A 15,337-nucleotide genomic window follows, 5' to 3' on the forward strand; every position below is an offset into this window, starting at 1 on the left:
TAAGCAGCCTACGTAGCCAAGTTGCTTCCTGTGACACTTCTGCCAATGCTACGTATTCTGCCTCCATCGTAGAGACTGATACGCAGGGTTGTTTCCGGCTACCCCAACTAACGGAAGACTGTCCAAGCCGAAACACAAATCCACTGTTGGACTTCCGGTCGACTGTGTCTCCGGCCCAATCTGCGTCACAAAAGGCTTCCAGCTTCAGTTGACCTTCCGTGACGGTAGAACCAAGTTTCAATCCAAAATTCGCTGTTCCGTAGAGGTACTTCACCGTCCGCTTCAGCTCAGTCCAGTCGACATCCGTAGGGTTCTTGATTTTTCTACTCAAAATAGAAATACTAGCCGCTATATCTGGACGCGTGTTGGTAGAGATGTACAAGAGAGATCCTACAAGACTGTGATACTTCGTATTATCAGGCAAGTATTCAGAATTCGTAGAGTGTTTGTAATATCCAACGTCCATAGGGATACTAGACTTCTTGGCACCGTCGAGACAGTATTCTTCCGCGATTTTCTGAATGAAAGTACCTTGGTTGATTGTATAAATACCGTCATCACCTCTGGTCACCGCTATGCCAAGGAAATGGCTAACTGGTCCCAACGCCGTGATCCTGAAGTGTTGTCCAAGTTCCCGTTGCACTTTGTCGATCTCCTCCTGCAAACGACAAGCCACGATGATGTCGTCTACATAAATCAAAAGATATATCCATTCGCCACGTCCAAGGTCTTTCATATACAGGCAAGCATCGGAACTGGACTGGTTGAAACCCATCTTGATAAGAACTTCTTTGATAGTACGGTTCCAAACTCTAGCCGCCTGTTTTAAACCGTAAATACTACGGTTGAGTTTGCATACCAATCCTTCCTTTCCGGAAACGACGAAGCCAGGCGGTTGATGCATAATATTTCTTCGTCAAGCGTGCCATGTAGGTATGCACACTTGACGTCGATATGGTGTACACTCATCTTCCGCTGACCAGCAACTGTCAGAAGCACACGAAACGTTGCCTGCATAGCAACCGGTGCGAAGACATCTTCAAAGTCACGACCGTAGCGTTGTGCACACCCCTGTGCCACTAAACGAGCCTTGAAGCGTACTACATTCCCCGCCACGTCTTCCTTCTTCTTATATACCCATCGACTATCTATCGCTTGACGGCCAGGTGGTAGCTTTACGAGACTCCATGTATTGTTGACAGTCAAGGATTGCACTTCTTCTTTCATTGCTTCACGCCACTGATGCTTCTCGCTACACGACATCGCTTCTTTGAAAGTAACAGGCGCCCCACAGAGATACGCAGCTAGACCAACTACGTATTCATTCAACCGAGCCGGTAGAACACCTTGATTTCTTCTCTGTGATCGCCTCACGTTATCATTCACTGCACTTATTTCTTCATCTTCTTCTTGTCCATTCAGTTCAGAGTCAAACCACTCATTGTCCTCTTCATTTTCTTCGTCTATTTCATCAATCACCACTTCGTTTTTCTCGTTATTCACTTTTCCAACGACTTCGATTTCATTTTCATACACTTCGCACTCTCCAGATCTCGCTCCAGCCGGAAACTCCTGCTCCTCCTGTCCCTCAGGTCCCAGCTCCAGAAAGCGGGCGTCCCTACTCACGGTGACTCGGTGAGTTTCTGTCGACGAAACGGTATGCCTTGCTCTGCATGCTGTAACCGACGAAGATCATTTTCTTGCTCCGACATTCCAGTTTTCCTCTCCTCTGGTTGGGCACGTACACGTAAGCTTCACATCCGAATACTTTGAGATCTCTCATTGCCGGTTTCCTGTTATGCCATTTTTCGTAGGGCGTACATCCGACCGTGCGAGATGGCAGCCGGTTTTGAAGGAACGTTGCTGTCATCACCGCCTCTCCCCACCGCTCCTTAGGTAGCTTGCTCTCAACCAACATGCACAAAACCATTTCTTGTAGGTAGCGGTTTTTTCGCTCAGCTACCCCGTTTTGCTGAGGGCAATATGGGCTTGTGAACTCTGCTTTTATACCCTCCTTTGCGAAAAACTGCTGTAGCTCACGATTTACATATTCGCCTCCGTTATCAGAACGAATAACCCTAGGCGTTTTCCCATATTGAGTCTTGCACATGTTCACGAAGTCTTTGATGCGTGCAGGCACATCAGACTTGTTAGCCAGAAGATACACAGTTGTATATCGACTAAAGTCGTCAATAAGAGTCAGAAAGAACTTATTGCCACTAGGAGTGACATGCTTAAACGGACCGCACACATCTGTGTGAACGAGATCAAGAATCTGTTCAGCACGGCTTTCTGTCTTCTTCGGGAAGGCGGTTTTGGATAATTTGCTTTCCAGGCAGCATTCACAGGTTGTCTGCATGCCGCAATCTACAACCTTCATGTGCGTCGCAAGTTCTTTCTTATTGATCTGGTCCACAACGGCGTAGTCCCTGTGACCAAATCTTCGATGCCATGTGTGGGGACAAAATTCGGTGTGCCGTGGCGCAGTAGACACCATCGACTTCTGGCAATGCCGCAACACGTACATTCCATTTCGCAAATCAGCCGAAGCCACAATATCACCCTGATTACTGCGAATTTTACATCCAGTAGCATCGAACGTCACCGAAAAATTGTGGCCAACAATCATACACACGGAAAGCAGACTGCCTTCAAGCTCCGGTACGTAAAGAACATCTCTTACCTGGATCTGTCGTGTTTTGCCTACCGCATCAACACAGCTAAGGGTGCCGCGGCCTACGCCACCGGCTCTTGTTTTCTTCCCATTCGCCAAAGTAACTTCCACCTGAGAACCTTCCAGCAACTCCTCGAAGAACGCCTTATTGCACGTCATATGCTGTGACGCACCGCTGTCGACATACCAGATGTTGTTGTTCCGGTTTGCCGCACGACATTCCACCGAACGCTGATCCGCTTCCACCCAAAACATCAACTGGTCCTCCGAATCACGTACTTGCTTGACTTTGGCGCCATTCGAATGTTTATCCTGTTGCTTGAAACGTCCCGCTCGCTCTCCTAACTGGTCCTTCTGACTGGCAAGGTACTTCCGGCAGTTTTTACGAAAGTGGCCAGGCTTTTTACAGTAAAAACAAACCTTCTCAGCCGGCTTGGCCGCCGCCGACGTCTTCAACAGCCTGCTCTCGTTCGAACCCTTCTCCATTCGCCGCTGGTATTCGTCAAGGAGCTTTGACTTAACTAGTTCCATCGTGATGTCGGCGTTGGGTCGACTTTCTAGGGCGGTGACTAGTCCATCATACGTGTCTGGCAAGCTTCGTAACACCATCGCCACCTTCACCTCTTCATCCAGCTGCAGCCCCGCAGAATTCAACCGCTCGAACAGGTCGTCAAGTTCGACCAAATGCGCCTCGAGATCGCCGCCTTCTGCCAAATTCTTGCTGCACATTCTCTTGAGTAGCGATACTCGGGATGTCACAGTTGCTTTTTCATGATGTCTTTGCAACGCCAGCCAAACGTCACACGCACTCACAGAGTTCTTAATGATTCCGAACTGTGACTATTCAATGCAAAGCCCAATCGTGGCTTTTGCCTTTCGGTCCTCTTTGTTCCACTGGGCGGTGGGAGCCGTGGGTTTGGGCTCGTCTACAACATGCCACAGCTCCTCGCGTGTCAGTAACATTTCCATGCGAAACTTCCAAGTACTGTAATTAGTATTGGTGAGTTTCGGGAAACTGAACTTCGCTGCATCCGCCATCTTGCATGGCTTGCGGGATCCGACACGACGATACGAAAAACGACCGAGAAAACTAACTTTCCGCACGCGACTTCGAAATATTCCACCGGAAACCGTGGGCCCGTAACCTATTGGACGGTTCGGACAGAGATTCGACGTGAATAAAAGACGAAACACCGGAATAATTTCGGATTAAACAAGAACTGATTTTAATGAACTGATTCGCGTGTAAAGTTAACAGTGTGACAAAAGTAAGTGTGTGTATATGTAAACATTTTCTCTCCAGTGCTGCCATCGTTCATTATCGCTTCGTCCCAGTGCAAATATGATGTGCGGGCAACACGATTGACCAAGAACTGCATCAGCTGCTGAGAGAACCAATTATCGTCCACACCGCGAAAATCGGAAGATTACGGTGGGCAGGCCACGTCATCAGAATGTCGGATAACAACCCGACTAAAATGGTTCTCGAGAGTCATCCGACCTGTACAAGAAAACGTGGTGCGCAGCGAGCTAGATGCATGGCTAGATGGGTCGACCAAGTGGAGGACGATTTGCGGACTCTTAGCAGAGTGCGGAACTGGAGACACACAGCCATGCACCGAGTAGAATGGAGACGACTCCTATGTACAGCAGATGACACTTAGGCCGTAGTCTGACCGATAAGGTAAGGTAATATAATAAGTCCATAAACTGCGTATACTCTACTAAGGGGAAGTATACTAAATCTACGGACCATACAAATTTTTAAAATTGTGTATGGCCTAAAGTCTAAGAGGAGGAGATGGGAGAAGGAAGATTAGCATTAGCATTAAGGGCGGACGGGACGGTCGGGGAAATATCCGCCATTGCTCTGTTGCTACTAAGATGGTAATCTCAGATTCTACTTCATATTTTGCAACAAAAACCTATCACTGTGTATGCTCACTTGCAGTGCATATGCTGATTGTTTTTCAGCATCTTCAGTGCGATAGAACTCGAGATTACCATCTTCAAAATCGCGAGGCAAATTGTTAGAAGGAGAGGCAAGATAGGAAAAATAACACGGCGTCCCGTTTCACCTTAAGCAAGTCGCACAAATTCGTAGGTGGTACAGCCCTGGATCACTGTTATGAGGGTTGCATCCTTCCTGTCCGTTACAATAGCACAAAGATTTGGGACTAATCTAGATTGAGTTTAAATAAGGGCGAAAGTAACATGAGAGAGTTCTTTTCATCGACTCTCTCTTCTGCAAATTTAAGTGACAAGATGCAAATTCAATCGAACTTTTCTACACTTAGACGCTAGATTGCATCGCAACCTAGCGATTTATGACCAAAAAGTGCAACCAAACTTGCATCTTGTCACTTTAATTTGATGAAGAGAGAGTCGATGAAGAGAACTCTCTCATGTTACTTTCGCTCTTATTTAAACTCAATCTAGTAATCTCTGACTCTTATACAAGATTGACGCAATCCTCCAACGGTCGAGTGCTGTCCTGGCCACGTCCTTGCGACAGCTGAGGGATGGGAAAGGAAGATTAGTTGAACACCTATGAAAGTAAGGAGATGGGAGAAGGAAGATGACCAAAAATGTGAACAGCGTCATATGTAGTGAATTATATTTCAGTGAGATGCGGCCACCGGTTTTGAGCAGTCTAATTAATAATCCTAAAATAACTACCAATGTGTTAAATAAAAGGTTTCAATCTATACTTTATAGGATAAATACAGAAATCAAGCTAATATTTGATTTTTGCAGTAAAAGTTGCATTGGCCAAAATAGAAGTACTGCGTCAGTTTTGGCCATATTCTTAACTTTGATTTATATTTTGGCATATCACGTGTCATACTAGAAGTACCCTGGCCAAAATAGACATATGGGAGCTGATTTTTTATCCCTCTACTTCCCATGGTTGCTCTAGAGCACCATTGATTTTCGACGAACGAACTCCAGACAAACGGGATTAGATGAATATGATGCAATAGATTTTATAATTAGATTGTAATCTCATTAGTTGAAACTCAACTTCCAACTACTTGTTTCAATAGTGGAACTATTGAAAAACGGTTGTGTTATTTTCTCCGAATGCCGGTTCCCCGAATGTCGTTTCCTTGAACGCCGATTCTCATTCCTCGAATGCCATTTTTCCGAATGGCAATTTTTCCCGAGTCACATCCTTTTCTATTTTATTTAGGGAATCGCGCCACTTGGGCGGTGGCTTCTATATTCGTCTGTTTTCCACTATAACTCAGTCAAATTTGAACCAATTGACACAACTTTTGGAATGTGGTGAGATAGGTATAGTATCTACCCGTGTACAACATTTCAAGTCAATTGGTTCAAAATTGACTGAGTTATAGTGGAAAACAGACGAATATAGAAGCCACCGCCCAAGTGGCGCGATACCCTATAAGCGGTTCTTTCAAATTCTATTGCTCCTCAGACCAGCTGAAGCACTGCTGTATGAAGAATGGTAATATGGCTTTTTTTTAACTTTGATAGTGCGACAGGCATCGTATAGTTTATCTTATAACCAAGCCGTTTTGAAGAGTGTTACGTCTGTTTGTCTGTGGTATGTACATCGATAAACGCCTAAAAGTATGCAATGCCCATGTAATTTCATTTAAATAAATCTGTGTTGTTCGAAATTAGTTAATAAAACATTCAAAAACTACCAAAAAAAAGAAAACTCACCATGAATAGCATGTAATGCTTGAGCATGTTGTTACATTACTGATACGGTGCAACATCCTATAGGTTCATGGGGCGTTGTTCTGCAAAAAACTAATTCCCAAAACTGTTCTAGGTCATCCAAAAACTTCCGTGATTCAAGGCCTGAAGATCTAGAAGCAAAATCAATAAACTGTTGTTACATTACTGTTGCAGTGTAACGTCTACAGGTCCATGAAGCATAGTTTTGTAAAGAAATAATTTTCAAACATGTAGGACCTCCAAGAACTTCCGCGAGTAAAGGACCCAAGATCTACTGTATATTGTAACAAGCATAATCAATGGATTGTTCTTACATTACATCTAACAGGTCCATGGAGCTTTAAGCTGAATATAGGTAACACATTTCCAAAGACATTCTACGACTTTCAAGAAGTTCCGCGAGTATAGGCCTGAAAATCTACGAGCGTAATCAATTAATTGTTGCTACATTACTGATGTGGTGTAACTACAGATCCCAGGACCATGATTCTGTATACAGCAAACTACTTTCCAAAGTTTTTCTAGGTCATCCAAGAACCTCCGCGAGTAAATAATTGAAAAACTACAAGCGTAATAAATAGATCTTTGTTACCTTTCTGATACGGTGTACTGATACAGTGTAACAACATATAGATGTATGGATCACGGTTCTATAGAGATTTAATTTTCAAAAATGTAATCCATGAACTTCCTCGAGTAATGGCCTTAAGATCAGCAAGCATAATCAATGAATTATTGTTGCATTACTGATGCGTTGCAATATTGTACAAGTCCATTGAGCATGATTCTAAAGAGAACTACGTCCCAAAGAAGTTCTAGGTCATCCAAGAATTTCTGCGGGTAATAAGTTTAATATCTACTAGCGTAATCGATGGGTTTTTGTTACATTACTGATACGATGTAACATCCTACAGGTCCATGGAGCATAGTTCTGCAAAGAAGTTATTTTCAAAGATGATCTAGGTTCTCCAAGAACTTCCGCGAGTAAAGGCCCCAAGATCTACAAGCGTAATCAATGGATTGTTCTAACATTACTGTTGCGGTGCAAGATCACACAGGTCCACGGAGCATTGAGCTGAAAAAAACAAATCTCCAATGTATTCTAGGTCCTCCAAGAACTTCCGCGAGGAAAGGTCTGTAGATCAGCAAGATTTACCCTACAGACCTCTTACATCATCGGGCGGATTACCTCCAACCACCTTGCAACCCTTCCCCATACATCCGCTTTCATCCTTTTAGTAAGTTTTCTTCTGTACACCTAGCGCAAAAAAGTTGAAGAACCGTGTTAATCCGCGATTTCGTGTGAAAAAAAACCGTGTTAATTTGAGAAACCATGTAAAAACCTTAGTGTATACTCGCATAACAGTCCCATCTTTGCTGGGATTCCTATTCATATGGGACAGTTATGCGAGTGGGGGCAGTATAGTCGTTGGATACTTTGCGTTCAATATAAGACATCCTCAAAACATCATTTGGTAAAAACACCCCGTTTCTCGGAAATGGCTTAACGGATCTTCGTACAAATTTTAAGGTAGCTGTACATCCCCTAAAGCTCCTTGGTACACCTTTCCCTTTTTTGATATCGTGTATTTAGCCGGAAATGGCAATCGAAAAATATCGATTTTTTTTCAATTCTCGAAAAATTCAAAAAAAATGCCCCTCCCCTCTTCCAGGAAGGAGGAGGATCAAAACTTCAGATCAATGAGTTTCTAGTCGGGAACAATCCGAAAAGGTGAAATTTAGATCTGGACAGAACAAAAGTTGATTTTTTGTCGGACCATGTTATTGGGTCACTTAAAATATAAAATTGGCATGTCATCAAAAAAAGTAATTAGTGCAAAGTTCATTTAATTTTTGGTAATATTTTTTTATAAAACGTCAATGCTTATATTATAAACAAACAGGCTATATACAACAAATTCATAATATGTATTGCGTTCGCAGTTTATTTACACATTTGAAAGAACTAATCCCTAATGCTTGTTCAATCATTCAAATCAAATCGTAAACCTAAAGACTTATATTACAACTAATCAGGCTTGTGTAACTAATTTGTACCTTCTAGGTCTACTGAAGTAGCTTTTCCGACTTAATCGTAGAAAAAAAAATGATAAAATGCTATCAAATCGAATCCTGCCAATCGATATTGGTCGATGTGTCTAGTTACCAGTCTAGAGAAAGGTAAGTTCGCTTTAGAACAAGCTCACTTGGGTAGTTCGTTCATTACATCTAACTATTACTTGGGGTTGTGTTGTCTCTTTACCACTTTCGGCCCCCTCCGCGATGGCCGCTTTGATTACCACGATTGTTGTTCAACCATGGAGGTCGATAATTGCCACCGCGTGGACCGCCTCGATCGTGGTCCCGGTTGTTCCAGTTGCCACCATCTCCTCCTCTTCGACCACCGCCGAACCTGTCGTTGCCACCGCGATCGAAATCACCACGACCACCACCACTACCGCCTCCACGATTGTTGAAGTTGCCTTGGTGGGGAGGTGGTGGGCCTCGATTCATTCCGCCACTGTTGTTACCGCCGAACCAGGCCGGTGGAGGAGGTGGTCCGTTCCGGAAGTTTTCATCATCCCGATCGTTCATATGCTGCATCGGGTGAGGTCCCCGTACGAAGTTATCTTGGAACATGTTCGGATGTGGTGGTCCTCCCATGTTTGGCCCCATGTTATGGGGCATGTTCATCGGTCGCATCATTGGAGGACCTCCGGGGGATCCGTTGTTTCCACCCATTGGAGGTCCCATCCTGCCGGGCGGGAACATTCCTGGCATTGGACCCGGATTCACCCCGGGAAGATCCCAATTGTTCTGGTTGCCGAATGGAGGGAAGTCGTTTCCGGTTCCGGGGAAGAATGGCGAGTTGAAACCGGCTGATTCGTGCGGTGGAGTAGACTTTGGCTCCGGCCAAGGCATGCTGGTGAAATCGTTCACGGAATCCGGATTACCAGTAACGTCGTCCATGGGGATATGGGTAGGTTCGGAGATCGAGTACACCTCGACGTCCGGTTCGGCAGGGGAGTCCGGAATCATGTGCCGATTGAAGTACAAGGCTTGCAGGACGGTTCGTTCACGATTTTGTTGGATTCGTCTCTCCTGACTGTTCACACCGTCCGGGTGTGGGGGAACATTATCGATGACTATCAGGGGCAACCAGGGCGTTCGCTCCACCATCATGTCATCGACGTCCACCTTTCGCGCCAGCATGTACTTGTTTCGTTCATCGACTCGTTCCATGTGCTTGAGATCAGTGAACGTCCTGGTTACGTTGCACCGTTCAGTAACGTCCAGTTCGAAGTACCGGATTTCCTCGAGCTCTTCTTGGGCCTTCCACTTCAGTTGCTTCTTGGGTCCCTTGCGACGGTGGATGACCAACACTCCGGGTGGTCCGTTTGGTCCACATCCAGGGCCGGGAACTTTCTGTACGGGCAGCTCTTCCTCCATCTTCTTGGCCACATCATTGCCTACGGCATCGATCAGACCGGCCTTATCGTCTCCCTCATCATCGTCAATGAGTTCTGACTTTAGCCGTTTCGGCTTCTTAATTACCTCCTCATCTTCCTCATCGGGCTCCGCCGGGGTGTCGGGGATCGCTTCAGTCTTGACCTCTGGCTTCTCATCTGTTGGCTCGGTGGGCTCTGGCACTTTCTCCTCGGGTTGTTCCTTCTTGTCTTCGGCAGTTTCTTCGCTGTCTGCAAGCGTGTCTCGGTAGAACGACATCGGTGCTGCGACTACCTTTGTTGGAGACGATGGTTCTGTCGCATTCGGTGAGCCAGGTGCAGCAGCGGCTGGCGTCGGAGCGGCACATACTGGCTTGTCCACAGTAGTTGGGCTCATCGGAGGTGAGGGAAGGACGGACTTTTCCGGTGATGCTGCCTTTGTAAGGAGTGGGGCTTTCTCCGACGTGGGAGTGGTAGGGGTAGTTGGTGCAGCTGGGGTCTTGGCATCGTGCGCTTTGCCTGCTTCTGACCCGCTGAGTTTCCGCTTACGCTTCTTTACGTCTTTTTTAAGCGTAGCCGAAAGCGCATCCATGAACATATCCGACTCTATGAGGGATGCTGTAATGGCAGATAAGAAAATGTGTGGTAAGTATACGTTACAGTTATTTATTTCAAAGCATTTAAATAAAATAGTCAATGGAAATTTAGATCACGTAACAGAAGTGTGCATTGAACGGCAACAACGAATGACGAATCTGGAAAAGAAAAAAAAATGTATAGAACCACAAACCGGGTAAATAACAACGCTGAATTTTCGTACATCGAGTAAACTGCAAAAACTTTTGAACTTGTCACAAAGTCCCCTTTTCCTAATATTTCCTTGTAAACTAAATCAATCACAACTTATTACTAGAAAAGCGCTCTTATCATTTATGAATAGTCTCTCAAATTAAAATCTGATAGGCAATTCGTGAATTTCACGATGAGCGTAAACTGGTTGGCAACGGCAAGAAAAGGGGCGTATCAGTAGTTTGAACGCATGTTAATGAAAGAGAGTAGAATTAATCGCTTCAATCATGAATAAGCGAGCTTGAGGATTTCAGGGGCCGTGCATAAGCCACGTAGACTTTTTGGGGGAAGGGGTCTGGCCAAAGTCTACGCTCCATAGAAATTTTAAAATTTCTGTATGGACAAAAGTCTACGAGGAGGGAGGGGGTGGGTCTGCGATGGCCTAATTTTGGTCTACGTGGTTTATGTACAGCCCCTCAATGGAACATCCGCACTGGTTAAGCCATTCCACACATATTTTACTATTGATTCCATTAATAGTATAGTTAGGTCGGGAGATCAAAAATTAAGAAGAAGCAACAAGCAGTGACCTAAATCTAATTTTACGTTTGCCCTTATAACTGCCTATGATCCCATATCAGTCCCATATTTGCTGGGTATTCTATTTATATGGGAAGGTTTTGCGACTGTAAGCAGTAAGTCATTCCATTTTAAGGTAAATTAAGGTAAATTCAGAAAATGCAAATAAATTTCTAGGAGTTGAATATGGAAAATAAGACTGTCGTGCAGCGCATAATCGTACTATATTGTATGAAATTGTCCCTTAAAAATAGACCTACTCAAACTCATTTTCAGGGCACTATAACTTTCTGAACTTTAGAAAATAACTTGAATTTTAGGGGGTTTATACAGTCATATTGGTTATCTTGAAAAATCTAGAAATGAGCTAGGTTTTTTGCAGCAACTTTTTGTATCTCGTGCAAATATCATTTTTCTATGAAAGGCTAAAAGTAACTAAATCTGATGAAACCAGAATTTTCAGGTTTTGAATTCGTTAAAAATTAAACAATACATAACGAAGAAACTGGCTTTGGCAGCAAATGTTTCTAACCTTTGTACATATTTCGTTTCAATTGAATTTTCCGGATTTCCGAAACCGTAAGTTCCTCCTGTATCGGAGGTTAAACAAATAGGTTCATCATTAAATCAGATTTGTTTCTAAAAAGCTGTAAAATTGAAAAAATGGCTATGTGTTTACCAACGTTTTAAATGCAGTATCAACAGTACCAATAAAAATCCTGCGCTATCAAATCCTACTTGAAAATAACGCCGCTAACGGCGCCGACTACTCATTCTTTATTATCAAAAAATGATCACCCTACTGGATAGTCGTAACGACCTCCCTACTCCCTAAATACTCTCAGAAATCCCAGAAATCCAAGTGACTTGCCTGTGCTTTCTTTTTAAGATATCTAATTCAGCTCAAGCATTTCGATGGGTATGTAATGCTAGTTATGGCCTTTCATATGTTCGCGCTGCCAAATGATTGTACCTACCTATGGACTTCAACATAACCGCACGATGCAACACGTTGTGGCAGCAGCATGGTCGGATGAGTGTGGACCATAGATTTTTTTTTCTTTGCTACACAGGAACGCCGTTTATCGGTTGGAATCGAAGCATATGCAGTAAAACAGAAAAAATTTATCTTGGAGATTCATTATTTTCTCGTTCGGCAATCGGGCAGAATGCTGGCTACGAGTGCAACAGAAAAAATATCATAATTAGCGTAAAAGGTCCCTCCGTCGTCTTCTTGACGACGTCCCCACTTGGACAAAGTCTACTTCTCAGCTTAATGTTCTACGAGCACTTCCACAGTGATTGATAGAAAGCTTTCTCTGCCAATGACCATTAATTGTTCATATGTATACTGCCCATGATCGCATAACTGTCCCATATGAATAGGAAACCCAGCAAATATGGGACTGATATGCGATCATAGGCAGTACATCGGGTGGCGAGCACTAAAATATTCTATGCTCAAGAAAGTCAGGCAAATTTCTATTACGAAAAGCTCCTGGACCGATTTGGAATCGAACCAGTCACCATCATCATACTGGATAGCCACGCCACTAGAGGCTCTCCCAGGCCCTCCGTTCTTCTTCTTCTTCTTTATGGCTCGACGTCCCGACTAGGACTTGGCCTGCCTCGCTTCAACTTAGTGTTCTTTGAGCATTTCCACAGTTATTAATTGAAGGGCTTCCTTTGCCTGCCATTGCATGAATTTGTATATTGTGAGGCAAGTACAGTGATACACTATGCCCATGGAGTCGAGAAAATTTTCTCGACCGGAACGAGAATCGAATTCGCCGTCTCCGGATTGGCGATCCATAGCCTTAACCACTAGGCTAACTGGAGACCCCTCCGTTCACTTCCCTTATATTCGAGCGTGAAACCTGAGCTAGATAGACCACATGGATCAACAATATTCAATCTTTGACTCGATCGCCTCTTCCCATGGACAAACATGAACTAAAAACCTCGAGAGAATACGCCAACGCCCCATAAATGTAAAAGCGTGCGACGGCATTAGAAAACATAAAACATATGAAATCAATTAATATTTTTTCGAGAAAAATATACCTACTAGGGATATTCACTTAACAGCGTAAACGTAAACGGATTAAACTGATTAAACGTCGCGATCACCAAGGCAATATTTAATCAATTCATTCGCAAAATCATGAAACATTTCAATTAAGCAGAAAATCATGGCTTACGCAGCAATTTAATCTGTGCAGTGAGTACCCCTACTAAAAAAGTAATTAGGAATTGTTTTATTACGTTTTTTTTTATTTTTTTTTAGAAATAAAGCTTTGAAAAACATTTTTAAATATTATTCAAAACAGCGACTATTTTTTTTGAAACCATTACACCGTGAGGTCGTCAATCATCACATACGATTTGAATATAAATCGTATGAAACGAGCGGTGATTGGCGACCTTACGGTCGTATAAATGATCCGGAAAAATATCAATCAATGATCTCGCAAGGAATTTATCGAGTAAAATTTAAAATACGCTTGGGGTTGCTGGGGGTGACGGGTTTGATTCCCTAACGGTCTAAGAACTTTCCCTAAAGGAAAATTCCTTGACTTCTTCCTTGGGCATTTTCTTCGTGCCTGACACACGATATGAACATGCAAAATGGTTATTGGCAGAGGAAGCTCTCAGTCAATAGCTGTGGAAATGCCCATAGAAGCAGGCTTGGTCCCAGTGGAGACGTTGCGCTAAGAAGGTGATGGGGGGGGGGATTGGCCAGTCTACGCTCCATACAAATTTTTGAATTTTTGTTTGGACTAAATTTGATCTACGTGGTTTATGAATGTCTGCTTCACTGAGGTTTCGAAGCAAAGTCTCACAAAACCTATTGCAAGTAATCCATATACTGCCGTTCTACACATGACTATTTTTTTTTGTTTTTAACGGGATTTTAGCCCTTGGCTGTTGCTTTTCGTTACCCACGCTTCACTTCCCTTCCGAAGAAAGAGCTCAAATTTTGTGGGTTTGTTGGGAGTGGGATTCGATGCCAGGTACTCGGCGTGAAAGTCACGTACTTTAACCATCACACCATCAGTTGTTGACCATCTCTCGACGTGAACAGACGCTTTGTTCAGTCGCCGGCTCATTTTCATTGTGTTTTCAGTCGTACGCGGTGCGTGTGAATTCCGATCGACATGGCAGACGCGGTTGCTGTAAAGAATACGTTGGCATTCCTCTTTCCCCGAGATACCGATCAGCCAAATGTTGCAGATATGGCCTGTTTCATTAAAACACTCAAAGGAGACCAATCTATGATGGAGACGGCGTACAAGATTTCAGACGAAAAGTCGGTGTTCATTCGTTTCAAGTGTCAGGAAGCAATGAATTTTGTGTTCGCGAACAACGCAAAATCGTTGCCCTTCCACTACAACAACGGAAAGAAGATAATGGTGAGAATGACAATAGCCGGCAATACTCGTTATGTGCGGGTATTTGACCTGCCACCAGAGATTTCAGACGACGACTTGACAACAGTGTTTGAAAAATACGGAACAGTGAAGCGTACCATTCGCGAACGATTCCCGGCTGAGTTCCAGCTGAACATGTATACCGGAATTCGCGGTGTCTATATAGACATTGACGAACAAATTCCTGAAGTTCTGCTTTTTCGTAACCGAAAAGGTAGGGTATATTATGAGGGGGTGACGCAAAGGTGTTTCGTCTGTAAGTCGGTGACTCACTTGAAAAAATCATGTCCGGTCCAGTGTGAGCGGCAGAAGCGTGATGAACAGAGTTCGACGGCAGAAGCGCTCGAATTCGGAAGCCTTGGCAGGGAACAAGACGAAGCAGACATCGAGGCTGATACAATGGACGAAGCTGCAGCGAATAGTTGCGATAAAAAGAACAAAAAGAAAAAACAGAAAGCGAAGAAAGCGGAAACTAAGCGACAGCGTTCGTTAGATTCAGACCCGGACTCGGCCTCTGTTTCGAACCAGGCACAAAAGAAACGAAACAAAGACCAACCCCGTGACCAACCCTCATCCAGCGATGGCGATATTAGTTTGGTGACCGTTCCAGATGCACCCTCGACCGAGGTCAGGTACAGAGTCGCCACGTACGAGTGGATCGAAGATGAAAGCGAAAAACAATTGCTGATTGCAGAGGATAAGCAGAG

The 15,337-nt window shown here is 44.0% G+C and overlaps 2 protein-coding genes across 2 annotated transcripts in view; both read right to left on the bottom strand.

The window, feature by feature from the left end:
* Positions 1 to 775, bottom strand: part of LOC134286110 (uncharacterized) — a 1,559-nt gene extending 784 nt beyond the window's left edge. Inside the window, exon 1 of the mRNA XM_062847681.1 lies at positions 13 to 775. Within this exon, the coding sequence (XP_062703665.1) occupies positions 13 to 775 (763 nt within the window). The remainder of the gene's footprint in view (positions 1 to 12) is intronic.
* A 7,452-nt stretch (positions 776 to 8,227) lies between these two features.
* Positions 8,228 to 15,337, bottom strand: part of LOC109427874 (serine/threonine-protein phosphatase 1 regulatory subunit 10) — a 30,383-nt gene continuing 23,273 nt past the window's right edge. The window contains exon 6 of the mRNA XM_062850030.1: positions 8,228 to 10,449. Coding sequence (XP_062706014.1) covers positions 8,645 to 10,449 — 1,805 coding nt within the window. The 3' untranslated portion in view covers positions 8,228 to 8,644. The remainder of the gene's footprint in view (positions 10,450 to 15,337) is intronic.

This window comes from Aedes albopictus, chromosome 2, assembly GCF_035046485.1.
Source record: "Aedes albopictus strain Foshan chromosome 2, AalbF5, whole genome shotgun sequence".
In the NCBI taxonomy this organism is placed as follows: domain Eukaryota; kingdom Metazoa; phylum Arthropoda; class Insecta; order Diptera; family Culicidae; genus Aedes; species Aedes albopictus.